Source organism: Protobothrops mucrosquamatus, unplaced genomic scaffold (assembly GCF_001527695.2).
Source record: "Protobothrops mucrosquamatus isolate PMUCROS unplaced genomic scaffold, P.Mucros_1.0 scaffold41, whole genome shotgun sequence".
NCBI lineage: Eukaryota > Metazoa > Chordata > Lepidosauria > Squamata > Viperidae > Protobothrops > Protobothrops mucrosquamatus.
The window spans coordinates 282,463-309,368 of NW_015386423.1; the positions used below are offsets into that span (position 1 = coordinate 282,463).

Genomic DNA, 26,906 nt, shown 5'->3' on the forward strand with positions numbered 1-26,906 from the left:
TCAAAAATCCATCAGATACACTTCTAGACTTTCCCCAGTTTGTTTTTCAGGATGGCAGTGGACAGGTTAAAGTCTCTTCTGAACCGATAAAAATAATTCAAAGGAAATGTAATCTTATTTCTGTTTAATTGGCAACTGAGCATTGTGGATCTTTGCGGGTCTTCCAATTTTGCTCAAAGAATTCTTTTCAGCTGTTTGTTCCAGGACTCTTGGGGGATTTTAATTACTCCCTGCCTTTATAGGCTATCAAAAATACATCTCAACTTCAAAGTTTGTACTTAAAAGTGCCCTTAGCTGTTTTTTTACTTAGGGAAATCTGTATTTTCAGCTTAATCCATTGCCTTTCCTTCCAGTTGATGTCCGACTTACCAGTATTTTGGTTTTGAAATTCAAGAAAGAAAGAAAAAAAAGGGACTAAAACTAGTAAGAAAAGGGCTTGTGACTTTTCTTTTTAAAGAGGTCTCGCAATCAAGTTTTGTGAGATAACATCTCTTGTAAAATGCTCCCTTTGGTTTATCAATGTAATTGCAATCCATGTGAGCTTAGCTGGACACAATACCTGACGTCACAACCAAGTGCGTCATGCGAATCCCAGCAGGAGCATCTTTAAACTGGTTTTTGCCAGTATTCCCCTCTACACACTTGGAGCCCCAGCAAAGGGGTCCTTCCGAAGAGACCGGGTCTTCTTCCAGTCCAGAGAGGTACAAGCAAGTCTCAAAAACCATGAATGGCCCAGCGACTCCTTTTTCCTCGTAGTGCCGCCTGGATTTCCTCACCACCCGGCCGAAGCTCTGCCTGCGTGCCGGTTTGCTAAGCGTTGAGGCGGCTGCAACTGACCAATTCCGCTTGCACAAATCCCCCTGCAAGCGTCCGTGCAAAGGCCTGTTCAAGATGTTGAGCAATTGCCCAGAGATTTTTTTTTACACCTGTTGCAAGAGGGTGGCCCCATGTGCTCAGTGCCCCGGGCCACCTGAGGGCAAGCTGGGTCTTCTGAGCAAATGCAGGTCAAAGATCAACCATCAGAAAAATCTTGCTGGAAAGTATTCTGGAGCCCCTGCACACTCACCGACGGCCGGAGCCTCCGCTGTGTTTAGGAAATTATGGGCTAATCTGACAAATACGCAGCAGAATCACCTCATTATTAATTTTTCATAGTTTTATCAGTCACCCACAAATTTAATTATTAGTTGCTTTCCTCTTCTCAGCCTAACTCACATCACAAAGTTATTGTAGGGTCAATAACAGGAGGAAAGTGTTTTGGATATGTTCACTGCCTTGAACATGAAAGGGAGGGAAAGAAAGGAAGGAAGGAAGGAAAAAGAAAAGGAAGGAAGGAAGATCTGGTGATGATCCTTGTAGAAGAGCCGTGTTAGTACATTGGTAGCCAAAAATCTGGAGTCGGAGAACAGCCTTTCCTATTAAAAAAATTGATTAAAAGGCAGAAGCTTTTATTCCTCAAATGCTTGAGTTGGTAAAGCTGCTGCCAGACGCCTTCTGGTTAAAATCAGCAGAGCCTGGAATGCAAGCGGGGTTTGGATCCCCTCCAGGTCGTCCACCAGGGGCTGCTGGAGGCACTTTGCATCCGTCCCGTCCAGGAATTCTGCAGCAATTCCTGGAGACTTCCCAGACAAGGGTCTGCAGAGCCAGATGTGCCCGGGGGGGGGTCCCCAGGAAGAATGCAGAGCACCCCCAGGAGAATCTCCAGCACAGCTTCTTTGGAGAAGCCAAGCAGGCTGGCCTTTCTCCAACCTGGTGTCCCTGACAGGCCTTGGACTCCAACTCCCTTAATTCCCAGCCAGTTTGGGTGAGGACAGAGGGAGCTGGGACAAGGTCAGCTGGGAAGATGCTCCCAATGCAACCTAGAGACCTGCTGGCCTGGCACCTCAGCCCCTCTTGTCTGCCCCCCCCCCATGATGCCCATGAAGACAGGAGTTGGCCCCGGTGGGTCCTTTGGCAACTTCTCTTCCTGCTCCCTCCGGCCCCATTCACGGCGCAGCCTGACGCCATCCAAGCCACGTGGAGGGGTTTTCCCTGCAGTGGGCAGGTAGCAGCGTGTCATATGCTTGGGAGGCAATGACACACACAAATACACACAGAGGATAACGACAGCAGAGAGAGGACGACAAAGGGAACGTGCGAAGCCGGTTTGCAGAGGTCCCATGACCCAGTAAAAGAGACCAGAACCTGCTCTGACTCCAGTTGCCTTTTCACCCAATTTCGACATCCTTGCAACCCAGTTAACCCCTTCGGCATCTGCCACTCCGCCCTGGGTAGAAACCTCGTCTAGCCGCCAACATCAGGACCAGGAAGAGAAAGAACCAGGCTGGCAGGGTCCTTGGCAGGGGAGGCTATCCTGCCAGGCCCTCCTGGCAAGAGGGGGAGGACATGAGGCGCTGCCCCCCCCCCCCGCAGCCCTCCACCGGCCGGTGGCTCTCCTGAAATCAAGGAGAGTACAGAGTGGGCAGAAACGGGCTTGGCAGGAAGAGGCTCTTTTCCACAATGGAATGAGCTGGTCCTGGACTGGGCACGGCCCCTGGCAGAGGATGCTGAAAATCTGTACATCTGCATTTACAGATTTACAGGAGGCCCTTGTGACTTCTCCAGGCACTGACACCCACAGGCAAGGGACCCCTTACAGGAGTTTGCAGCTCCTGACTCTGTTCACAGATGGCTGTACTAACAGAATAACAGAGATGAAAGGGACCGTGGAGGTCTTCTAGTCCAACCCCCTGCTCAAGCGGGAGACCCTCTACCATTTCAGACAGGTGGCTGTCCCGTCTCTTCTTAAAAACCTCCAGTGATGGAGCACCACAACTTCTGAAGGCAAAGCATTGTCCCACTGCTTGTTCTCACTGTCAGGAAATTTCTCTTTAGTTCTAGGTTGCTTCTCTCTTTGATTAGTTTCCACCCGTTGCTTCTTGTGCTGCCTTCAGGTGCTAAATGATGGTTTCTTCTCCTTCTCCTTCGTTCTCCTCCTCTGTTGTGGAAAAAAAATATTCCTCCTTCTCCCCATTGGCTGGGGGGGGGAGCCCATTTCCATGCAGAGGGGAGGCTTCAGCCAAGAGGGATCTGAATGAATTCAGAAGAATTCCTGGCAGATGTCAAGCCATCTCCCTGGGATCCCTGCTCCGGCCAAGGATTGGGCTCATTTCTGGTTCTAAGGTCCCCCACTTTACCAAACCAGAATGGCCGCGTTCACACATCATTTCCAAGCTGGCAATCCTCATGTTGGGTCAGAGTGAAAACACCCCTGTGAGGCGTTGAGGGATTCTTCTGTCCCAGCCTTCCTTAGCCAGCTTTGGATATTAGCCATGTTCTTGTCTGAGATGGTCTAGGTTCTCCTGCTTGAGCAATAGGCTGGGCTAGAAGACCTCCAAGGTCCCCTCCAGCTCCTATTCTATCCTATCCTATTCTCTATTCTATTCTATTCTATTATTATTTTCTATTCTATATTTTCTATTCTATTCTATTATTATTTTCTATTCTATATTTTCTATTTTCTATTCTATTCTATTCTATTCTATTCTATTCTATTCTATTCTATTATTATTTTCTATTCTATATTTTCTATTTTCTATTCTATTCTATTCTATTCTACAATATGTCCTATTCTGTTCTGTTCTGTTCTATTCTATTCTATTCTATTCTATTATTATTTTCTATTCTATATTTTCTATTTTCTATTCTATTCTATTCTATTCTATTCTACAACATGTCCTATTCTGTTCTGTTCTGTTCTGTTCTATTCTATTCTATTCTATTATTATTTTCTATTCTATATTTTCTATTTTCTATTCTATTCTATTCTACAATATGTCCTATTCTGTTCTGTTCTGTTCTATTCTATTCTATTCTATTATTATTTTCTATTCTATATTTTCTATTTTCTATTCTATTCTATTCTATTCTATTCTATTCTATTCTACAACATGTCCTATTCTGTTCTGTTCTGTTCTGTTCTATTCTATTCTATTATTATTTTCTATTCTATATTTTCTATTTTCTATTCTATTCTATTCTACAATATGTCCTATTCTATTCTATTCTATTCTATTCTATTCTATTCTATTCTATTCTATATTATTTTCTATTCTATATTTTCTATTTTCTATTCTATTCTATTTATAATGTGTCAGCTTGGCCACCACTCAGCAGACTTGAGAACTTCCCGGTTCAACCTTTTTCACCCTCAGCCTACAAAACCTCCTTGAAACAGGAAGCCCACTTTAGTGCATTTATTCAAATTCTTCCCTTCTTCCGGATCAAGCTGAGCCTGCTCACCCCTTCCCAAGCAAAGGAATTGAGGGTCAGCAAGCACTGGATGGATTTTGCTCCCAGGTCTTTGCAGTTGTTTGCCTAACAAGCTCACTTATGCATGGGGGGGTGGGGAATGGAACCATTTTGGCAGGGACCAGTTTGGAGGGCAACGCAGGAGGGGTTTCCTCTTGGCCCCTTCTTTTCAAGGCCCCAGTCAGGAAACTCCGTTTCTTCTGCTTGGCCCAGAGTCAATGCCTCCACACAGCCACTAGACCAAGTCAAGGGAAAGCACCACAGGAACTCTTTTACAGAAATCTGGAGAGAGGCTCCCACTGGTGTGGGAATTAACAAACTAACAAGTAACACAAATCCAACAAACACAGTACATTAATTTACCCTTGACTTGTTGCTTTTTTGGGGGAGGAAGCATTAATCCTATAACACACAATAAACTACTAAACAAATACCTTTACAGGGAAATTTACAGAAAGAAAACAAGGATGTTTCCTGCTTCTCCCTTGTTCCCAATTGGGTCCTTTTTCCTGCTTCCTTTCTTTTTTCCAACAAGCCTCTCTCACTAAACAGCCTGGGGCTTTTCCATTCAGCTTCCTTTTTTGCCCTGTAGACCATCCCTGGTCACACAGCCTTATTTATACCAGATGACCCCATGATCCTGGAAATCTGCTCACAGCTTTGCAACCACCAATTTATTCACACTCCAGGGGAGATTTTTTTTTCCTGGTATGTTTGTTTCATATTGTAACTTTAAATCTTGATTTCTAAATGAGATTTATTTCCAATACCTTGATCTGAGTTCTTCGGTTTGACTAAGTTTATCACAATCCTGAAAACCAATACATGTGAAAACAACAATCACAGTGATGGTTTTGCTGCGGAGTTAAAAGCTGTTAATTTATTTCAATTCAGTTTAGCACTTGCTTGTGAGCAGGTTCATGCAGTGGAGACTTTTAATTTTCTTCATCTTCACCTTCCCATCGAGGGTTGGGTCATATAAAAGAGAGAGCCATTATTACTTTTGCCCCCCCCCCTTTTTGAGCAGGTCTGGCTTGAGTTTCTCTAAAGAACCTAAGTAGTGCTGGCCTCCACCCCCCCCCCCCAGGCCCCAAATGGGCCAGTTGGGTAGGGTGGGCTATAATTTAATTGGGGAGGGAGAAAATTGTGTCATGCAAGCAAGCCATATTGTGTGACCTCACATTAATAGTTTCTGGATTTGGACACTCTCAAAGAAGGGTTTGCATTTGTCCAATGTTCAGGAATCTTGATTTAAAGTTTTGATTTAAACACTTTCTAGTTTGCCTTTTCTCTCTCTCTCTCTCTCTCCCTCACATCTGAAAGCTTCTTGTTTTTCCTTTCATTTAAACCCCTGGAAGAAAACATGAAGACTCAGAAGGATGAGAAAAAGAATAAATTCCTTTCAAGAGATTTTGTCCGAGTGTTCAAAAATATGGAGGCTCTGGAGTTTCACAAAAGTCATGGGGGGGGGGAACAACAGAGTCACTAGACTTCCTTCCATTGTGAGCTACCTTTGTAGCCCATCACAAGCCTTGTGCGCTTCCACTCCGTCTGAGGAAGTTGTCAGCACAGCACCCCAAAAGAAGTCCAGGGCAACTCAAAACAGAAACACCCCTGTTATGTCCAGGATAAGCCAAGATTAAATAGAAACTAAAATAGCAAGTTAATTTGTTGTCTATAAGGAACTAGAGCAGGGGTGTGCAGCCTTGGCAACTTTAAGACTTGTGGACTTCTGGAAGTCTCACAATTGCCAGGGTTGGACACCCCTGAACTAGAGAAATAGGAACACGTGCTTTTTCTTTATAAAGTATTGGAAGAGTAGAAAACCAATAGATGATTTGTGTAAGCCACTAAACCTGGTTAGCTCCAATCCTTGCCTGTCCCACCTCCCAAATGCTAGGCAGAAGTGCAAAATAGCTGCCTGTTCAAGTGTGGCTGCACTCTAGTTCCCATCATCCTAGCCCAGGACCCCCTCCCCACACACACACAAATGGCTGCCTGCAGGGGCTCAGGATCCATATCAGCCATCCAGGCTGAAGACGAGAAGCTCACAGGGAAAAGATAGGAGTGATTGCACGCCCCTGTTGGGCAGCCAAGGAGGAAATGAGTAGACTCAACTATTTCCCCAAGGGGAGGAGGGAGAAGTTGGAGTTTCCAGGTGTGTAACATCCCTGGGTATATAACCGGTGGCAGGTGTCAAGGTGTCTCAGATCACTGGTCCTGCAACAGGCTTCTTGCCTCAGAGCGGCAGCTGAGAACCGAAAAGGGACTCCGGAGCATCCTTCTCTGCCTCTGCCTCTTTCCCGCCGGTTCAGTCAAGATGGTAAGAAGGAGGCCTCTGCCACCACCAGGTGTGGGAAGGAAATGCCTCGGGGCCAGTCGAACACCTGGCCAGGGACTCTGGCCAGCAAAGTCAGCAAGGAGCTGATGGCCTCTGGGTCTGCCCACCTGCCGGTGATGGGGCATGTGCTCAGAGGTGCTTCAAGCACTCTGCACATGCTCAGCTCCGGAGGGGGCTAAGGCAAAGAAGGCTCTGGGTACAGAGGGGAGCGGAAATGGGAGGCAGAGTCTCCAAGGAAGAGTCTTATTCTCCTTCATCCCTCGCTTTCGGGGAGCAGCTCTTAAAAAGACAGAGCATCTGACATGGCCAACCGTCTCTAAAACTCAGATGACGCTCTTGGTCATAAAAATATCCTGGCTTCTTTTCAGTCACCCTCGCCGGACAATTTTATGGTCGCTTGCATAAAAGGAAGCGACAGAGTTATTCTCTAGAAAGTGCGAAGGGCAAAGCCTCCTTGGAATGCTCTCTGTTCAAATATGGATAAGGAAAGATGTTTTAAATTAATTGGCTTTGTGCAGTTGTAAACCTCCCACTGGAGAGAGAAGCTTTGTGGTTTAATTCCTGGTTACAAAGCTCAGGAAATGGGGATCAATTAAGCAACAGTAGGTCCCCTCAGAGATGATAAATGCTCCTTTTTGTTGTAAACTTGATAGTTCGAAAGGCGCTTTTTCCTTGCGAACTGAAGAAGCTTCTTTGAAAAAACAAGAGTCTAGTTTTTTTGGGGGGGGGAAATGTATCTTTGGGACAACCATGAAACTGGATGATTGAGACTCTCCATAGACATATACACTTGAAATAACATCTCACTAATCCTGACACTTTAGTGGGGGAAAGAAGGCGTGGCGAAAAGTGGAAAACCCTCCCCCAGCCTTCTTCAGCTTGCCCTCTTTTACTTTCCCCAGTGGTCCCTCCTGGTTGCCCTTCTGTGCCTCGCCTGGGCAGATGCCAAGCACCTGGGGTGCTTCACCGCGGAGGAGCTGGGGAACGAGCCGATGCCGGTTCAGTTTCGGAACTGGGTCTCCTTGTTGCAACACCAAGACTGTGTGCAGCTGGTCCCGTTCCTGGAGAACGAGCAGAACAGCCGCCCACACCCACGGAGGCATCACAGCCACAGCTGCCCAAACCTGAAGCTCCAGGATATGCAGAGCGGTGAAGTGCACAAGAGGTCCATCTCGCCCTGGACATACCAGTAAGGACCTTGCGTCAAGAGTTGGAGGCGGCCTGGGGAGGTTTGAAATGCGGGGGCCAAACTGGGATTGCCCTCAATCTGCTCCCGAGTCTCCCCACACCTTTCCCCTTTCCTGGCCGGGATTCCCTCAAGGTGTACCTGGATCTGAAGACCTCAACAAGCTATGGTTTGCTAAGAATCACTGGGTTCACCCCATTTCCAGAGGTCAACCAAACAACCCCCGTGATGGCTTGGCCCTCTTGGGTAGGGCTTTTCAACCAGTGGTACGGGTACCACCTGTGGTACATTGGCACCTGGCAGGTGGTACGCGACCATCCTAGAAAAGTGGTAGTGGGGGAGGGGAATGAGCTGAACCGGTGGCAGCACCGCACAAGCCTGACCGAGAGATGGCTGGAGCTGCAGGGCTGTCAGGGCTCAGCGGAAGCGCCAGGATCAGCACTTCTTCGGGGCTGTCAGGGCTTAGCGGAAGCGCCAGGATCAGCGCCAGGCTCCAGCTGGAGCTCGGTGCTGATCCTGGTGCTTCTGCTGAGCCCAGAAGAAACGCCGATCAGCTGGAATGTTGCAGCATCTCCAGGGTCTTGTGATTACATTCAGATGCTTGGCAACTGATTCATATTTATGACGGTCACAGTGTCCCAGGGTCAAGTGAAGTGACCAAAACCTGCTGCAACCACCCAGCAGATGGGGGGAATAAAAACCAAACACCCCCCATCCTACCCCCACTGCCAATCCTCAATAGAAATACTCAAACAATGAACACCTCCAACAGGAGGAAGAGCGCTGCCGGGTAGGCAGGCAGGTGTCTTGCTCGGTTGTGGCTTGGGGGGCACTTTTTTCAGTGCCATTGTAACTTCAGTCACTAAGCGAACTGTTGTAAGTTGAGGACTACCTGTACTTTATCACTTTTTCCCTTTTTTTTATGGTCAAGTTTTTGACACCTTGCTAGGCGACTGGTGGTACTCGGATATTGCCATATCCTAAAAGTGGTACAATGGGTGAAAAGGTTGAAAAGCCCTGATCTTGGGGATCCCCTGCTTCAGGATGGAGACAGAGAAGCGTGGCATCCTTCTGGGATGTTTTGGGGCAAACGAGTCCTCCATTTCCCCAGTGAACACGTGTGTCTTCCCACCAGACAGACGTGCTCTTGCGTGTCCCAAAACCTTTGGGATTGGCCTTCCTTCCCCAGCAGTTCCCAGGGGGACTTCCCAGCAACCAATTCCCTGGGGAGGGGAGACTGGAGAGACATGGCGGTGTCTAACCCTCTTTCCTCTCCCTCTGTTCCACAGCATCGATGAAGACGAGAACCGGTTCCCCCGCCAGCTGGCCTTCGCCAGGTGCAGCTGCAAAGGTTGCATCGATGGCAAGACGGGCCGGGAGACCCCCTCCCTCAACTCGGTGGAGGTCTTCCAGAGAACCATGGTCTTTCGCCGCAAGGCCTGCCCGCACAACGGCGGCAGCGTGGAGAGGTTCTACTTCGAGAAGGATTACATCGATGTGCCCGTGGCCTGCACCTGCGCCGTCCCGCGTTACAGCAGCTGAGCAGACCCCAGGCTGGGCCTCGGTCTGCGTCCCTCGTCCCTCCAACTTCATCGGGAACCGTGTTTGTTTTAAAGTATTGGTGCTTTGCAGCCAGTGGCTGTGACACCCCTCCTCTGTGGGGGAGGGGGGAAAACCTGGCCTTCACCCCCACCCTCGAGGGATCCAACCGGAAGCTTCTTCAAAAGCCTTTTGCTCTCCAACAAATGAAAAGGAATTCCTGCTTATTTATTTGTATTTATGTTAATGTATTTTTGAGATGTTCCAGTGCTTCAAGCTATTATATTTATTACTCCCAAAGACGTGGGGCCAATTTTCAGAAGCCTTCCCTTCCTTTTGGGGGGCAGTGTTCTTAGCTGCCCCTGGGCCACCCCAGCACCCCAATATGCTGAGACTGCATAAGGCAGGGCTGGCCCTGATCTGCCTTCTGGTGGGTGAGGGGAGCCTTCCGGGGCTCCTTCATTGAAGGGAGATATTGCACGGGTATCCCAGGGCTGCTGTGAGGCTCTGCCTTCATTTTATCCCCACGACAGCCGACAGCCGGTAAGATGGGCTGAGCTGGGATGTGGCTGGCCCAACCCCCCCACACACACCCCAACCCCCAGGAGCTGCTACAGCCGGACTGAAGCAGGTTTCTCTCCTGGTGTTGCCCCAGGTGGGTCTCTCGGCTGAGCTTCCCAGATGCTCTCTGAGATAAACCTGGCTGGGGGGCAGTGGGGAGGGGAAGGTTGCCCTTGATCTGGGTTTGCTCCCCACCCATTCATTTCCTTGTTCTAATGAGACCTTTGCTCTCCCCTCGTATTGTAAAGTAATTTAAATTATTGGATTATTTATATGTATTTATTGTAATGCAATACAATATTTATTGTTCCTCGGGGGGGTGGACCCCCTGCGTTAATAAAGGTTTTATTTCTGTACTGAAAACAGCTGACTCAGATGGCTTTATTCATAACACGGGCGCATTACTGATATTTCAGACAGAAGCAGGCCGTTCTCGGCTCTTCCTTAAGGCACCCTGGAGGGGAGGGGGGTTGAGATTTGGGAGCTGTTGATAATGAGGATTTCTTCAGCCATTTTCAATCTGGCTGGATTGAGCAAGATATATTTTATTGCAAATAGATAATTTTAAAACACTGAGCAAAAAAATGTTCTCAAAACTGATGTTTGTTTATTGAACTAGTTAAAAATAAGCACGGGGGGGAGGGGATTAGACTTCATACGTTAAAATGAGGAATTTAATAAAGCATTGGAAGGCCAGATAAAATACAATAAACATGGAAGGAATGGTAAGATTAATCCATTCAATTAAAAAAATGATGCTTCTGGGAATATTTGACTAAAACACCATGTATACATGATTTGTAGAGACAGGGTCTCTTTGGCTCCCTTTGAAAAGGAGACAAGCCAGACTTGATCAGAGTTGAAATGAGATGGGGAAAAAGAAGTAGGAATGACTTAAAGGCAGAATAGGAGCAGCAGCCGAGGGGAAGCAGTGGGTGCGAGTTTCAGCAGAGTTTTGGGCAAAAACTTTGGGGAAAGGGGACAGAAGTCATGGGGGGGCCTGGCAAGACCCCTGAGAAGGGTGGGTGCAAAAGTCCTGCTCTCTTGTGGGTCAACATGGGGGCAAAATATGTTGGATTGGGAGGAAAGAAGAGAAAGAGAGAAGGAGCAGAGGGTGGGGAGACGGAAGGGGTCTTTTGCCTCAAATAGGAGCAACTTGTTCCCTTCTAAGGGGAAGAAATGAAGCCAAGAGCTTTGCTGGTGTGGCCAGGTCTGATGTGATCCAGGAAGCTTTGGGATCCCTTTTTATTTCAATATTTCAAATGTTAAACCTTTTCTTTAAATCTTTTCAAATTTGAATCCAGCCTCAGAAAAGTTTATAACTGTATAAAGACACCTATCTAAAACTAATTTACAACTTTGCCTTCCTTCGGGCTTACAATCAGCATCAGTTATTGGCAATAACTGGCCTGCAAGCCCTGCCTGTCTGAAGCATACAGTGGGGGTCAGCAGGGGGGGGGAGGAAGGAAAGACAAGAGAAAGACCAAAGAAGCCCCCCCCAGGGGCTTGCAGGAATTCAGGTACAGCCACATCTTTCTGCTTGAGAAAGATCTGACCCGAGTTTCAATCCTGGAGGGTGTCACCCATGCCTTGGTCAAGCAGAAGTGGAGCCTCCCCCTCCGACTGCAGTCTATCTGATGGGAGAGATTCCTAAGGAACCACTTCAATAGGATTGTCTTGGCCAGTTTGCTCTCCCTCCCTTTGCTTCTTCCGGGCTTCTGCAGGGGGCCGGGGGGGTGGGTTGCTGGGGGGGTGCTTGATGGTGCCTCCCACCTGGAGCTGCTCTTGAGGCTTCGCTTCAATGGGGCGCCACTCTTCGCCACGAATGGCAGCCTGAGGAATAAAAGCCAGAGGGAGTTTATTGTGGAAAGGAAGGAAAATTAGGAAAGGCTGAATTTCAAGTAAAATTCAGTATATGGAAGAAATTGAAAAGAAAATGCAGTGCAATTAATCAAATGAGATAAATATCTACAGCCGGGGCATCCAACCCTGGCCACTTTAAGACTGGTGGACTTCAATTCCCAGAACTCCCCAGCTAAACTTAGGATTTTAATCTTTGTTCACTGATTTATTCACTGGGCTCAATGTAGTTTGGAAATACAGCCAACTAAATATTAATTTGACAAATATCGCTTTAGACCCAAAGATACAGATACCCATTTCTTGTGACCTGTGTGAAACCAAAACACATTCGCAACCATGTTGTCTTCAAAAAAATGTCCTACCCGTTGCAGCCAGCAGAGGGTGCAAGAGGATTGTCCAAGGCTTTTCCCTACCTGGCACAGGTAAAGTCCCTTTGCCACCTGGAAGGATTGCCTTAAATTTTGGCTAAATTAAATAAATAAACTGACTTAATTCATGAACAACCCACTACATTTTAAGTGGCTAATTAATGAGCACTAGAGGAGTGGTGTCTTTTAGAATAATTTTCTCTACAAGTGGACGATGGGTCTATTGCAGGTGATTTCACAGAATCATATATTTTATCTATCTCTCTCTGTCCAAAATCCTCTATAAAAAAAAATGCTCTTGGCTCTTTCAAAAGGAGGGGAGGAGAAAACTAAGTAGGAGAATCAGAATTATAACCCTCATGTTTATGCTAGTCTGCCCGCCACTTACCAATAAGTAGATGCCACTTGCTATGGCCAGGCAAACGGTGCCAAGGATGGTGGCCAGCAAATATCCTGCAGGAACGGCTAGACTGCCAAAGCAAAGGTTTAAAAGAGAAAAAAGTTAGCTAGATATGCAGCCCCTGTGATTGTGAAAACTATTTAATTTAACAAGGTTTGAGTTTGGCTCTCCAGAAAACCTTAAGTGACCAAAACTATCAAATCAGCTTCCTCAAGCCGGGCATCAGATCCATGGCCACGTAGTCTTGAGAATAAAGCCACGGCTCCTATTTAGCATCCATGGACATAAATGTGGTTTTCTTTTCAAGAATTGAGCGATGCAGGACAGATAAATCTGCAATTGGATGAGGGCATGTTTAAACTATGGAGTTTGCTTGCAGCCAACAATCAGAACTCCTGTAACCTCTCTTGGTTTGTGATAAGTGAGGAGGGTCTACATTTTTTTTAAAAATGCAGTCTTGTCCAACTTTCTCACCTCCTCTTCTCCCCAAACACATGCGGAAGTATTTTTCTCTGCCCCACAAGCGTCCTTGAAATGCCAAAAACTCCCCATGAACAATAATCAAACTCCCTCCCAATGACCAATTGACACTGGCCAGCACCCGATTTCACAACTTTTTTTGCACCAGTCAATAACTGAACCCGTTTGGGGGCGTTTCTGGAACAATGTCATAAATCCCAGTCAGGTACTCTGGGTTACAACAAATGGCCACAAATGTGGCTTAAAAAGTGGTCACATGACCATGGGGAGAGGCAGACGTCGTAACTTCAAAACTGGGTCATAAATAGCTTTTGAGGGGGTCCGTTGTAACTTCAAATTGTTTCTAAACCACCAGCCGTGAGTCGAGGACCATCTGTGAATATCTTTGCCCTCCTTCACCTCCACCTCCGCAGCCTCAAACCCTGAGCAGCAGAAGCGGCTGCTGAAAATCCTGCCCAGGGTTTGTGGATGTGCCCGAGTCTGAAAATGGTCGTGAGGCAAATTACCATGCGTGGAGAACGGCCCGGACATAATAATTCCTAGTTAGAGGTCCACAGGTCTTCACAGCAGCTGTCAAATACTTCTGGCCACTGCAGGAAATCAGAATAAAGAGACAGCCAAAGAAGAAAGCACAGAGTTAGACGCCGGGTTCAAGGGAAGAAGCGTTCTGTGACATTCAGAAAAGGAGACCCTTTTCTATGCATTTATTAGTTCTGAACACAGATTCAGAATACTATCAGAACACCAGCATTGGAAGGGACCTTGGAGGTCTTCTAGTCCAACCCCCTGCTAAAGCAGGAGACCTATACCAACCATTTCAGACAATCTCTTCTTAAAGACCTCCAGTGATGGAGCGCCTACGATTTCTGAAGGCAATTTCTGTTCCACTGGTTGATTGTTCTCGCTGTTAGGATTGTTTCTCTCCTTGATTAGTTTCCATCCGTCGCTTCTTGTCTTGCCATAGGCTAGGCCAGTGATAGCGAACCTTTTAGAGACTGAGTGCCCAAACTGCAACCCAAAACCCACTTATGCATCGTCGAGTGCCGGGTGGGTGTGGCCAATTGGCTGGGCGTGGCCCATTGGGTGGGCGCGGCTGCGGTAGTAACGGCAGACTGGGTGGGACTAAAAAGTTCAATCAATCAATTCCAACTTTGCGAGATCTTTTTTTTTCCTGTGAGAAGTTGAAATTGACTGATTGAACCTTTTTTTTTTTTTTTGCACATGGCAGCGGAGGCCTAAAGCGAAAAGGTTTTATAAAACCCAGCTGAAGGCCTAGGACTGGGGCAAGGGTACGCGTGCCCACAGAGAGGGCTCTGAGTGCCGCCTCTGGCACCCATGCCATAGGTTTGCCACCACTGGGCTAGGCAAAATGCCAACTAATCTCACCTTGTAGATTCCCCCAACTCCTCCTTTCAAAAAGATCCAGATCGATTTGGCCATCCTCCATTTACACAGTTTACCCTCTAAGTATTAGCAACAGGGAGGCGCAGAAAATAATCACATCTCTCTGTTCAACCCCTGATATAACATTTTTACAGCATGAAGACTACGTAGAGGCTTCGTCTTTGTTTTAGGGAAAGCTGTGTTTCCCAGCAGGCTGAGTTCTGCGCCCAGCACCAGGTTTCCAATCCAGGGTCCTCCTCACAAAGTCAAGAAATGCAACACTCACCATCTCTCTAGAGTAGATCCCTTTTTCCTTTTTCCTCGGGGATACTCCAAAAAGCAAACAAACACTCCCGCCACTCTTTAGACAAAAAGGTTAAGGACAAAAATAAGGATTATTTTTAAGGCTTCTCCAAGACAGCAGAGAGAGACAGGCAGAGACGAAGCAAGACAAGAAACAACCACAGGCAGCCAATTTTAGGCAGGAGGAGACATCTGGGGCTGAGACCAGTCAACGTGCAATTTAAGAAAGGTCAGGCCCAGGGGTGGTACAACAGTGAGAGTACATTTACCACCGGCCGGGGCCCATGGCATCCCCAGTATGGGAGAAACACAAGAAAGAGAGAAAAATCTTAGGGAGATGAACCAGGCAGATCAAAGCAAGATGGACAGCAAACAAATTTAAGAAATAATAAGAAGTAAATAAGGCCCGTTGCCCTCCCCCCATCCAAAGACAGGATTAAGAACACCTCTCGGGGGGGGGGGGGAGGAGATGGAAAGGGAGGAAAGTGGGCCCTCTAACAAGGCTGGCTAGGGTGGGTTGGCTGAGCGGTAGAGACACCTGGGACCTAAATCCTGGCATGATTTTTGGTGCTCTTTGTTGTGGGCCAAAGAGACCCACCTTCTACCAGCATATCCGGGAAGAAGCATCCTTTGATTATTATTTTTTTCTTTTGGAAACTGAGAGAAGTAATCATTGCAAAAACATTCCCAAAGACTGTGGCTGATCATCAAGCCTGTATTTGCCAGTCTAAAAATCCACAATGGCTCCAGATTGGGTAAAATTGGGTGAATTCAGTCCTGTCGGTCATGCCCAGATTCTTGCGTGTTCTTTCACAAACCCTGGCTTTAGCCCCCGGGGTGAAATCACCAATGTGGGCTCCTTCCCTCGTGATCTGTCTGTGCTCCTGCTGGCCTCGCCTTTATCCCTCTTCTTCCTCTCTGAAACTTTGCAGAAAACCCCGGAGAGCAGAGTGACCGGGAACAGACAAAATGCAATTTCCTGGACCATGTTTGGCAAACAGGACCCGACCTTCACTCTTCCATCCTACTCACAGCCACAACATTTCCAAATTCTTCAACCACAAACATTCCAAATTTTGCAATCAGATGCTGCAAGAAGCAAAGCCATCTAAGCTTCCCTAATTTTTCTACTTTCTGCCTTGGAACCCAATCATCACTGAGTCCCCATATTGAATATTTATTTGTATCCCGCCTTATTTTTCAAATAAGTCAAGGTAGCAAACATATCCAACATAAGTTTCTCCTCCTATTTTCCCACAAGAACAACCCTGTGAGGTAGGTTAAGCTGAGAGAGAGGGACTGGCCCAAAGTCACCCAATCGGCTTTCATGACTAAGGCAGAACTTAACGTTCAGACTCCTTTTAATATGGATATCATTTTAAAATAAATATAGGCAATCCAGGTGTTATTTGTCCTAGAAGGCTACAGGGGAATAGAATTTATACAATTAACATATTTTTACAAAAGGATACATTGCATAAACTGCAATCTCCCACCTTTTGAATTGGCCTGAAACAGCCACGATACCACCGGTCACTAAAACTAAAAGAGAGAGAGAGAAATCATTTTGTTTGTGATTATTCATTTTCTATCCACAATGCACTTTTCAGATCCAAAATTAAGCAAATTGGGAACTTGCGTCAACTCCGGAGCCCATGTGAAACAGCAGAACTTTGTTGGCAACTGAAGAGGAACGTTGTGGATAAACATGTTTAATCCTGCTTTTAATCATCTTGTGGGTAAAAAGGAATAGATGTACAGGCAGTGCTTAACTTAACAACCACAATGAGCCCAAAATTTCTGTTGCTAAGTGGGACAGTTATTACATGAGTTTTGCCTCATTTCATGATCTTTCTTGCGACACTTGTTAAGTGAATCACTGCAGTTGTTAAGTTCGTAAAACAGTTCAGTGAACCGGGCTCCCCCACTGGCTTTGCTTGTCAGAAGGTCGCAAAAGGGGATCACATGACCCCAGAACGCTGCGACCGTCATAAATATGAGTCGGTTGCCCAGCATCTGAATTTTGATCACGTGACCCCAGGGAGGCTGCAATGGTCATATGTGAGCCAGGGGCTGCCTGTAACCTGCTAAGCACAGCACAGATTTGCAACCTGAAGCTGCACAAAGAGAAGTTCCCACTTTTTCCCAGAATTCCTTTAGGGAAGAGGCAGGTTGCTGTGAAGTGCAGCTGCTGGGCAACAATAACATGCAGGGGCAACATTCTCACGCGTTCTATGCCATTCAGAAATATCTGGATTCCCGACAGGCTCCGGTAGGTCCAACATGCAAGCAGAGCAGCCCTTTCCCAGCGTGGCACCCTTAGCAGGTGGGACTCCAGCCCCCATCCTCCTCCTCCAAAGAGCCAAGTGCCCACTGTCCCATGATGCTAAAGGACAGAGGGTGGGAAGAGGGATAAAGCACAGCAGAGTATCTTGGCAAAGGGTGACGCTGATACTCTGTGCTGCAACATTCAGTTGTAGGCACGGAAGGATGGGATGTGCCTGTGCCTTCCTGGGGGGGGTTCAAACTCCTGGAAGCATCAGGATCCTGGACCGGCCTGGGGGCTTTTTCTGCCCTTTTCCTGTGGTGTTAGGATTCAGTGCAGGCACAGAACTGCAGGCAGCTGCTTTGCTTGCACCCCACCCTCTTTCAAGGAGGAAGAACCCAAAAGGGAGAAGTGAAAGCTGCCACCCCGTGAGCAGCCCCACCCCACCCTCTGCCTCCTCATGTGGAGGTTCAACAGGGGAGGCCATGCGCAGGTTGTTCTCGTGGCCCAGTGCTTGGCTGAGCTCCCCTCCACTCGCCTGGGCCAAAGGGGGACAACAAGAAGGGCTGGACCAGAACCCCCCCCCCAGTGGACAGAATGATTTTTAGGTTTTCAAGGAATGTTCCTTCAAAAGAGAGTCTTTGGGACTACCGCTCTCCTTATACAATTTGGGGGAATATTTGGTGGATTCTGACCTAATATTTCATCGGTTGCATTAACAAGGGAACAGTTGGCTGACTGCATGCCCCTTGGCTCACTTGGGCAACTTTCTGGTGATAACCTGCGAAGCTGAGCTGTGATGGAAAGTGGGCAGGGCAGGATCATTCTTTTGGGATTAAAAAAAAAAAGAAGTTTTATGTCCCTCTTTCCCATCTCCCAAGGAAGTTTGGCCCCTGAGAGGCCAGTGCCCAGAAGGAGAGCCAAAGGGCCCCAGCAATGGCCGTGTTCTCCTTCCAAGCTTCTTTCCCCTTATTTTCACTGGTTCCACTTCCTCCTGTTCTCTCGTAACCGAAAGCAGGGCAGGGCCAAGGGCCGAATGGCAGGGAGGGGGCCCTCTTCCCTCCCCCGTTACAACAAGGGGGAAAGATGGGGTGAAGGCGCTGGGGGTCAAGGGCGACCGCCAAGAATGCTTCCCTCTCTCTCTCTGCCGGCTACGAAAGCCAAGGGCCCAGCATCCCAGGCAGCTCGCAGGAAAGAAAATTGTGGCCGCACCTGGACCTGACCCCCTCCCCCACACACACGGGGGGGGGGGAGGGTTGCATCCTTAAGCAAAGCCACCGGGACCACTCATTTCGGTCGAACCTGCGTCCATCCAAGTGTGGCTGGACTCCAATTCCCATCTGCCAGGGCTGAGGGTCAGGGATCATGGGAACGAGAGCCCAAAGCCTGGAGGGAGACGGGGGGACCCTTCCCACCCCTCTTTCCAGTCACGTTCCTGTTCTAAATCCCCCCAACGTTTACCCCTCGGGAAAGCGGAGGCTGGCCGGGGGGGGGACTTTTGGACACTTGGTAGCCAAGTTTCGAAACTTTGTAGCGAAAGAAAGAAAGAGGGAGGGGGATGAAGCGAGAGAAAGCGCCAAGATCCCAGCCATGGGGGGGGGGAGCCTGCGCCCCCCGCCCCTCTCCGTCCCCGCCAGACTCACTCAGCCCGGCGGCCAGCGCCTGCTCGTTCGCCCACATGGCCCACTCGATGCGCCCCATCGCGCCGCCGCCGCCGCCTCAACTCAGCCGGGCGGGGAGGCTGGGCGAAGGGGGCAGCCGGGGGGGCGGCTACGTCCTTCCTGCTCCTCCTCCGGCGGCCGAGCCGGCAACGCCCCGGGGACTTTCCTCCTCCCGCTGCTCGGGCGACTCTCCCCGCTTGGAGGTCGCCCCGGCGCTGGGAAGGGGGTCCGGGAAAGCCCGGACGGCCCTCTGCTCCCCGCTTGGCTTGGAGCGAAAAGCTGGAAGCGGCAGCGGCCGGAAAGCGGAGCATCCGCGGCTGATCTGCAGGGGAAGCGCCTCCCCCCCCCCCGCCTCGATCTCACAGCGAGGCGCAAAGAGGCTTCGCTGCCTTGAAGGCATCCCTGAAGACCTGGATTCTGTGCAAAGGGTCCCTGGGGCCCCCCGCCCGCCCTGCTGAGTGCAAGAAAAGGGGGTCCTGCTTCCCCCTGGGTTGGGCAAGGCTGGAGTGGGGCTCCAATGAACCTGGTCTGGGTTCTTTAGGGCAGGGGTCTCCAACCGTGGCGACTTTAAGACTTGAGGACTTCAGTTCCCAGAATTCCCCAGCCAGCACATGACGACTGGGGAATTCTGGGAATTGAAGTCCACAGGTCTTAAAGTTACCAAGGTTGGACTTTAGGGTGCCCTCCTGCCATGATTCCACTCCGGCCCTTCCTTTCAATGCCAGCCACCTTTTCCTAGATTGTTCTTCAACCAGATTACTTCCGGCCCTTCCCTTCCGGGTGGGGGGGGTGGGGGGTTTGCTGGTGGATTTGGGCAGGGAGAGAGCGAAAGAACATTTAATGTTGCTTTCTGAAGAGTTCGAACGATGTTTTTTTTCTAAATCCTACAAGTTTTCTCTTTAATAACATTTGTAAGTTAGCTTTATGCAACATCTTTTTTTCTAAATCCTACAACTTTTCTTTTTTCTCTAATAACATTTGTAAGTTAGCTTTATGCAGTATTTTTTAAAAATGGTTACCACCCTTTTTACTTTGGGGACAGAGGAAGACACCATGTAAATCCAGAGAATGATATGAAAGGAAGAAAGGCTGGGCAAAGAAACCCAGACTGTCCTGTCCACAGCTGAGACAAGCTTCCAGAAGAGAGCCACACAGAATATCTCTTTTATTTTAGAAACCTCCCTTAATAATAAAACCGTTATCAAAGAAACTGAAGGTTATTAATTTGTATAAATAGTTATGGGCCAGGGACGTCCACAAGACTCAAGGCGCCGAATCAAAAAGCAGAGTATGAAACAGGTGATGAGGACAGGAAAAGACCCTCAAAAATTATCCCTTTTGCGCCCAGCAAGAAGCGACTGTCAGCCAGGCCTCTCCCCCCTCCAACTGGCTGGCTCTGGGGCAGCCCCAGAGAGGAGCTGCTCTTGGCTCAGCTGCTGCTTCCTGGCATCCCGTCTTCCCCCAGGAGATGGCAGCTCCCATCATCCACAACTGATGGTCCTGGGCCAGGCTGAACCAAGAGAAAAAACAAAAGGGGGGTAAGTGAAACAGCAAGGCAGGCGAGAGGAAGTGCTAGGGGAAAGAATGCTATAACTATCAACTGCATTTTATTGTTTGATATATTGATAATAGTTAATGACTGTTATCTATCTGAACAGTGACCGAAGCAGTGAAAAAAGCAGTTCCAAATAAATACCCAAACACCTTCTGCAAGGTTTTCTTATTTTTATATCTGTATTTAAATGGTCAGATCTTGGGGGCAGGGGCGGGGGTGATCATTAGGCCAAAAAAATAAGATCTCCCAAATGTTGGGGTGACCGACAAGGACAATTGCTGAAGGCATCCTGGTTAACACACCTGGAAGTAGGTTTTAAAAAACAGGAGCCTAACCCCATACCTAGGCCACACTTCAGCCCATGGGTTCCAAGGGTTTTAAGTGCAGGTGAATATTTGTTTTTCTTTGCAGAATCAATCAGCAAGAAAAGGGGCAGGAATGCTGCTCTGGATGAAAAGTCAACAGCAGCTTTTGGAGGGAAACTGGCTTCTCTCCCGTTTCTTTCCCAGAAGGAAGTTAAAATCACTTAAAATGATGCCCCCAGAGAAACCTCATCCCAACAAAGGAGAATATTTGTAGCTCAGGGTTGAAATGAGGGGGTCCTTAGTGGTCTCTTGAGCTTGGTGGTTTCCTTGGAGACTTTGCATGACCCAAACTAGGTAACGTCATCAGAGCTGTAAGGAGTACTGACAGCAAACTCCACTACTTACAGCACTGATGATGTTACCTAGTTTGGTAATGAAACGTCTGCAAGAAAACAAGGGCCCAAGGATCCCTCAAATCTCACCCCAAGGTTCAATAAAGAACTGATAAAATGGAAATCTGTCAGGCTGGGAAAGGAAGCCCCCTCTCTACCTGCCTCTTCCCCCAACACCTGGCAGACCTTCAGGGAAAGCTGGCAGGGAGGGTGCCCTCGTGTTTGATGCCCCTTGGCAGCCACCAGGTAAGAACCTACCTTGGTGATCAGCAGGTACCGGATGGCTCCTGGGATAGGATCCCGAACCACCTCCGCCAGCAGCTCCTCCGAGAGACTTGCTGCCTTCACGGAGAGACCTTTAAGAAACCTAAGAGGAGAGGATGAAGGAAAAATCCTTGGGTTAAAATTTGTGGCCATCCTGACCTCCGTAAGGAAAATTTTAATTCCTGTTAATGTTTTTATGTGTGTGTGTGTGTGTATGTGTGTGTGTGTGTTATTGTAAGCCGCCCAGTTGCTTTGGACAGTGAGATGGGAAGCATATAAATCTAATAATAAATAAATGATTAAAGAGAAAAGAGATGGGGCCGAAGGAGCCAAAACCAAGGCGGCAAAACCTGAAGAACATTTTGCTAAAGAAAACAGCCTTTTGATATTTACGAATGGCTTCAAAGAAGCCAAATTCCTCAACATCTATTTTCTAACAGAATTCATCCTTTTGGGGTCTCCCGCGAGCTGCCTGGCTAGTTTTGAAGACTCCTGATTACCAAAATTAAATGTGATTTCTCCACGATTTTCAGCACATGTCACTTGATTATTGGTTTAACAGGTGAGTGGCTATAGAATTAACAAATTATATATATTGCACTAGTACTATGAATTAATATTTTTAGCATAGAGCAGTTTTCTGCCAGGAGTATTTGGGGTGGCTCTCCTGAGGAAGAAATCTTTTCAAGTATCAAGAAATAAATTGTTTAGTGCAAAAATGTCAGACAGGGGAATAACCACAAGCACTTGTAGGAGGGATTATAAGCAAAGATCCCTTCTGCCACTTTTTTTTTTTTAAAAAATGGGGATTGCTTTCAGTGGGTGCATGGGGTTTGCTCTGACTTCCCAAGTAAACAGCAAAGCTGGGCTCACTCACTGGTCTCCATTACTCTTGGGGGGGAAGCTGCGTTTGACCACCTCCACAAATTCCTCCAGCGTCTCATCTAGCAGGAAAAGGACGGCGTTGGGACCGGCATCGAACGTATAGGCCACCTGTCAGAAAAGGTCGGGAAAGGATAAAATGTAGATAGAATATTTTCCCCAGCCATAATCCTTGTGTAAATATATGCAGAATACACACAGATATTGTGCTGTCTAATGTCTATATGTATTTACCCCTGTCGTATGGCTGTAGTATTATTATTTATCCTTATTATAATCTTTTATACTCCCACTTTTATTGGGATGAGGCTGCTGATTCTGATGGTTTGCATGTACACTGAGAGCTTCTGTACCAGAGGCAAATTCCTTGTGTGTCCAATCACACTTGGCCAAATAAAGTATTTGAATCAATTTGATTTGATCCTTTGACCAGCTGGCCAAAGATGAGAATTGCCAGCCTGCCCCAAGGGATCCCCTCGCCCCACCCCTGACGCTGCAGCCCCCCTCCTACTTTGGTCTTCCCGTGGTGGGCATTGAAGCGGTGCACCAGGGCGATCACTTGCTTGGAGGTGTCGCTGAGGTAGAAGATGGGCGGGAAGGTGTCCAAGCAGGTGGCGTGGAACTGGTTGCTGTCCTTCATGGTGAGCTGACCGAAGGCCTCAAAATCCCTCTGCTGGATGTGATGGATCATCTGGACCATGCGCTCTGGGACCACGGCTTCGGCCCGGTGCTAGAAGAGGAGAATGGGGGGGGGGTAGCTCAGGGGAAGCATCGGGGGTCAGTGGGTCTCCTGGTGATCAGAGCATCGCTGGGCCCGGTTTGGAAGGGGAGAGGCCAAGATTCCCTCAAAACTGAGCCCAGGGAAGCGACGGAGCGTCTTCGTCCTTCAGGCTCTTCCAGGGCTGACCAAACCATGTAGTCCTTGACTTACGACCACCCTTCGGATGAGAATTTCTGTTGCTAAGAGAGGCAGTTAAGTGAGTCACAATTTTATAAGGTCATAAAGGCAGGGTCATAAATCATTTTTTTCAGTGCCGTAACTTTGAACATCACTAAGCAAGTGGTCATAAGTCAAGGGCTACCTGTACATTCAAGCTGATTAGTTGCAACTGCTGCAAATGAAGCAACTGGATGGGGTGGACTGTGGTTTGGGCTTCCTTGATTTCCCCATTTGGGTTTATCTGAACAGTGGAGAGAAGCCATTTGCCTGAGGTGCTAAAATCCACATCGGCATCGGAAAAGGACTGTGACAGAGGGCCCCCACGCAGGGCGTCTCCGGGGGTGCCGATGGGGCGGAAGGAAGGCAGGGAGCTGGGAAAGGTGGGGGAGGGGGGGTATGTGACCGGGCAGTCACATCTCCTACCTTCAACAAGCGGCTGGTCTTCACGCTGGTCTGCATTCCGGCTGTGCTGCCCACCACTTTCTTCTCCGCACTCACCTGCCATGGGGGAGGAAGAGGAGCAATGGGGGGGCTCCACAGGAAGCACCTGCAGCCCAGTCCTGCCTCTCCCACCTCCTGGCAACTGGGTCAGCCCAACTACTAGACAGCCACAATTTCCGTAACAAAGACCCTTGACTCACCACCAGGATCAAGACCCGCAGCTCTGGCCAGTGCGTCTCTGGCGCCACCTGTTGGGCCACGCTGTCTTTGCCATCGGCATCGTCCCCCATCACCCACTGCACGAAGCCCCCAAACATACTTCGGCAGGCGCTCCCAGAGCCCTGGCGAGCAATTTCAGACAGATCCCCCTCCACACCATAGAGCCGGGCCAGGGTGTAGACTGGAAAGGAAGTGAGAGGGCAGCCAGTTCCACAGCAGAATTTCCCAGGGGCCGCACCCTTAGGAGGTTTGGGGCAGAAACTCCCCAAATTCTAGTCCTGGGCAGACTGGCTGTGGCATATGGGAGTTGCAGTCCAGCCCAGGCTAGATAATCCTCATCCCGGAACTGGCCATGGCAGCCCTTGAGAAAGGGATCCGCAGGGCCCCACTCGGACCAGCTTCACTTACCCAGGCAAGCATAGCCAGCAGCAGAAGAGGCCAGGCCCGCTGCAGTGGGAAAATTGTTCTCTGAGGCTATGTGGACTTTGTAGCTCAGGGGAAGCGGGTCCCCCTCATCACCCCCACTGCTCTCGCCATGGCGCTTCCTAGCCAGACGACGGACTGAGAAAGAGACAGAGAGAAGAACATAAGGTCCGGGGAAAGAGGCAGAAATGGACAGCTCTGTTTTGGGTCTGGGTGAAGCCTATTATTGGCTGGGGAATTTCTCACAACCATGGTTAAACATTTGCTCCATGCTGTGTCTCTCCTAGCAACTATTATCCTGCATATCTCCCTTTTCTATGGAGGGAGGGGTCTGAATTGGTCAAAGACTAGAATAAAGTTATGTTACTACAGAGAGAATAAAAAATATTATTCATAACAAAAACCTCCAATTATACAGCATCACTATCTGCTATCTAAAGCAAGGCAGCTCCAGGCTACCCAGCACTCCATCCTGGGGCTGAAATCAGTTTCCATGTTCACTGAAAGTCCTCAGAGGTAAAAGAAACCTGCGCTGCTCACCTGAGTTCAGTCCTTCAAAACAAAGCATCAGAAACGTCATGAATTCTTTGGCTGTACAGACTTCTCTTTCCACCCTCCACCCCACTGAAATGCAGAATGGCTTTGAAACATTTTAAGCCTAGCAGATAAGCCAAAAGAGGCCCCTGAACTCCACAGAGAAAGGCTGCCGAGTCGTTCTTCCCTCTTTTAGCAACAGGGCATCAAAAGAGAGTTTAAAATGCCTCGGTTGCCCCTGCCAGAACCCAGGCTGGGCGACCCTGCGCTTACTTTCCCGCAGGCAAGACTGGAGACGGGGGTGCCCAATATCTGCCGGCTCCCCGTTCAGCCAGAGGTGGTCTTCCACAAAGTCCCGGCTGAAGGCAGCTGTGGTGGTCGTTTTCAGCTGGAACAGAACAACAGAAGGCAGGTGGATCACAACTGTGAGTAAGCCTACTAAGCATCCTGGGGCTCTCACTGGATTATCCCATTAAGCCACTGGATCTCTTCTGATTGCACATTAGTGAGGGGATCTATCACTTGCTTCCAAACATTAATCAAAGTGGCAATCACAACAATATGACAGCCAAAGCGCAGAAATGAACTAGGAACAAATAGCAGAAGCAGCCTTAACAATATTTTCAGTTACAACTGCAGCTTTTAAGGAGGTTTAAAATTGTCCTAAGGCCACACAGAGCTTCCTTCTACCACCTTCAGTCTGCAGGCAGAAGTCGGTCACCCAAAACTAAACGGGTCACTTGTGACAGTCCAGGACCAACCTGATCTTGGTGCAGGGTGACGCTGAGGGACGAATTAATAGGCAGGATCAGTTTTTCATCACGTTTCCCCCCTGGATGACAAAAGAAGGACATGGCTTCAACTGGGGATGATAAATTGAGCACTGCAGGGCAGGTCACTGAATCTGCTGTGGTTGGAGAACCTCATAAATCAGGGGATGGACAGAGCTGCCCCAACCTGTTTTCTCTGCTGCCAGCAGGCTGGACTTTAATTACAGCTTGCAGACAAACCTATATTTATTTGTGGAGGATCTTCCTCCTTCTCCTGATTTATTGATTTGGTTGCCAGAGTGGGTGGCTGGGTTTACCGTGGAAAACTCAATGTTCCACATATTGCTTCATAGTCTACAGGTACATTCAACAAATACTCAGTGGATCTGCTCCTAAATAAAAAGACAGAGAACTTCAACCTGGCTCATTTAAACTGGACACCCATCTCCCTCTAGCCAATTAATCTAGCCAATTATTCTAGGAAGGTATAGAAGATTACAGCCCCAAATACCAGTTTCTCCCTATTTTTATTTGGCGCCTGTGTTTGTAAAAGCTCGTTTTATTTTGGGGGAACAAAATTGTCACATCATCCATTCTCTCTCCTTGCTCTTCCTGGCCCTGGATTCTCTCCTCTTTGGTTTTCCCAGCCCCCCCCCCTTTCCTGCAGGGAGACATTTTTCATCATACGAACAGCAAAAGTCTCTTGGGGAGCCCTCGACCCCCCCCCCCTTCCAGGCTGCGTTTCCACTTCCTGGTCTCACCTACAGCTTTGACTGGGGGATCTCCTGATGGTCTCCCATCCCAGCCCCCTTGATCGCGACCAGACCTCCTGCAAAACCTTATTCGGAGCCTTCGCGGGCTCCACTGCGCTACTCACAGTACTTGACCACCGCGATGTTGACCGGCGCCGTGCAGGTGACCAGAGCCGGGCGCTTCTTTCCGGCCACGGGCGGACTCATGGTGCGGCGCCTGCAGGGGACACCCGCTGGTTGCTCCGGCCGCCGCTCTGCTCCTCAGCAGGACCCAAAACCGGCCTGCCCAGCGCTCCCGCTCCCCTCCCAGTCCGCCCAGTCCGCCCTTACTGGGAGCGGCGCCCGCCTCTCTCCCCGCCTCCTCCCCCACACGTGCCTCCGCCGAAGCAAGCGACACGCCCCTCGCCCACCATTGGCTCGCGCCGCTCCGGCTGGGGCCGCGCCACCCAATCAGTGCGCTCCCCACCCCCTCCGGTCGCCGCTCTCAGCCAATCGGAGCGCGTCGGACGATGGGACCGCCGGCTCTCCTCATCGCAGCCGGAACCTTCGCGGCTGCCTCGGAGCTGGACGAGTTTCCCACTCGGGCGGCTTCCCGAGAGGCACCGGGGCTCGAGAGGCAGGTTCCCCGCGCGCGCATGCTCCGTTGCGTCCTCCCCGGCGGGGCTCCTTTCCTCCGCCCCTCCGGCGCAGCCTGGGGGGGCGGGGGGGGGCAGCGGGCGGGCTCCTCAGGCGTCTGGCTGGCGGAGACCCGCAGCGGGACGGGGAGCTCGCCTGGCGACGCGGGGGCT

General features: G+C 49.0%; 2 protein-coding genes across 2 annotated transcripts; both read right to left on the reverse strand.

The window, feature by feature from the left end:
- Positions 1-10,503: 10,503 nt before the first annotated feature.
- Positions 10,504-18,681, reverse strand: LOC107283532 (cytochrome b-245 light chain). The gene is made up of 6 exons (XM_015811457.1): positions 18,624-18,681; positions 16,187-16,256; positions 14,698-14,772; positions 13,535-13,618; positions 12,537-12,618; positions 10,504-11,750 (listed from the first exon to the last, which is right to left on the reverse strand). The coding sequence occupies exons 1-6, from the start codon at positions 18,679-18,681 to the stop codon at positions 11,568-11,570; spliced, it is 552 nt and encodes a 183-aa protein (XP_015666943.1). The 3' UTR covers positions 10,504-11,567.
- Positions 18,682-19,782: 1,101 nt separating this feature from the next.
- Positions 19,783-26,325, reverse strand: MVD (mevalonate diphosphate decarboxylase). The gene is made up of 10 exons (XM_015811396.1): positions 26,244-26,325; positions 25,358-25,428; positions 24,870-24,984; positions 24,048-24,200; positions 23,621-23,820; positions 23,403-23,477; positions 22,551-22,769; positions 22,035-22,150; positions 21,152-21,260; positions 19,783-20,151 (listed from the first exon to the last, which is right to left on the reverse strand). Exons 1-10 carry the CDS (start codon positions 26,323-26,325, stop codon positions 20,071-20,073), a joined length of 1,221 nt encoding a protein of 406 aa, XP_015666882.1. The 3' UTR covers positions 19,783-20,070.
- Positions 26,326-26,906: the final 581 nt, after the last annotated feature.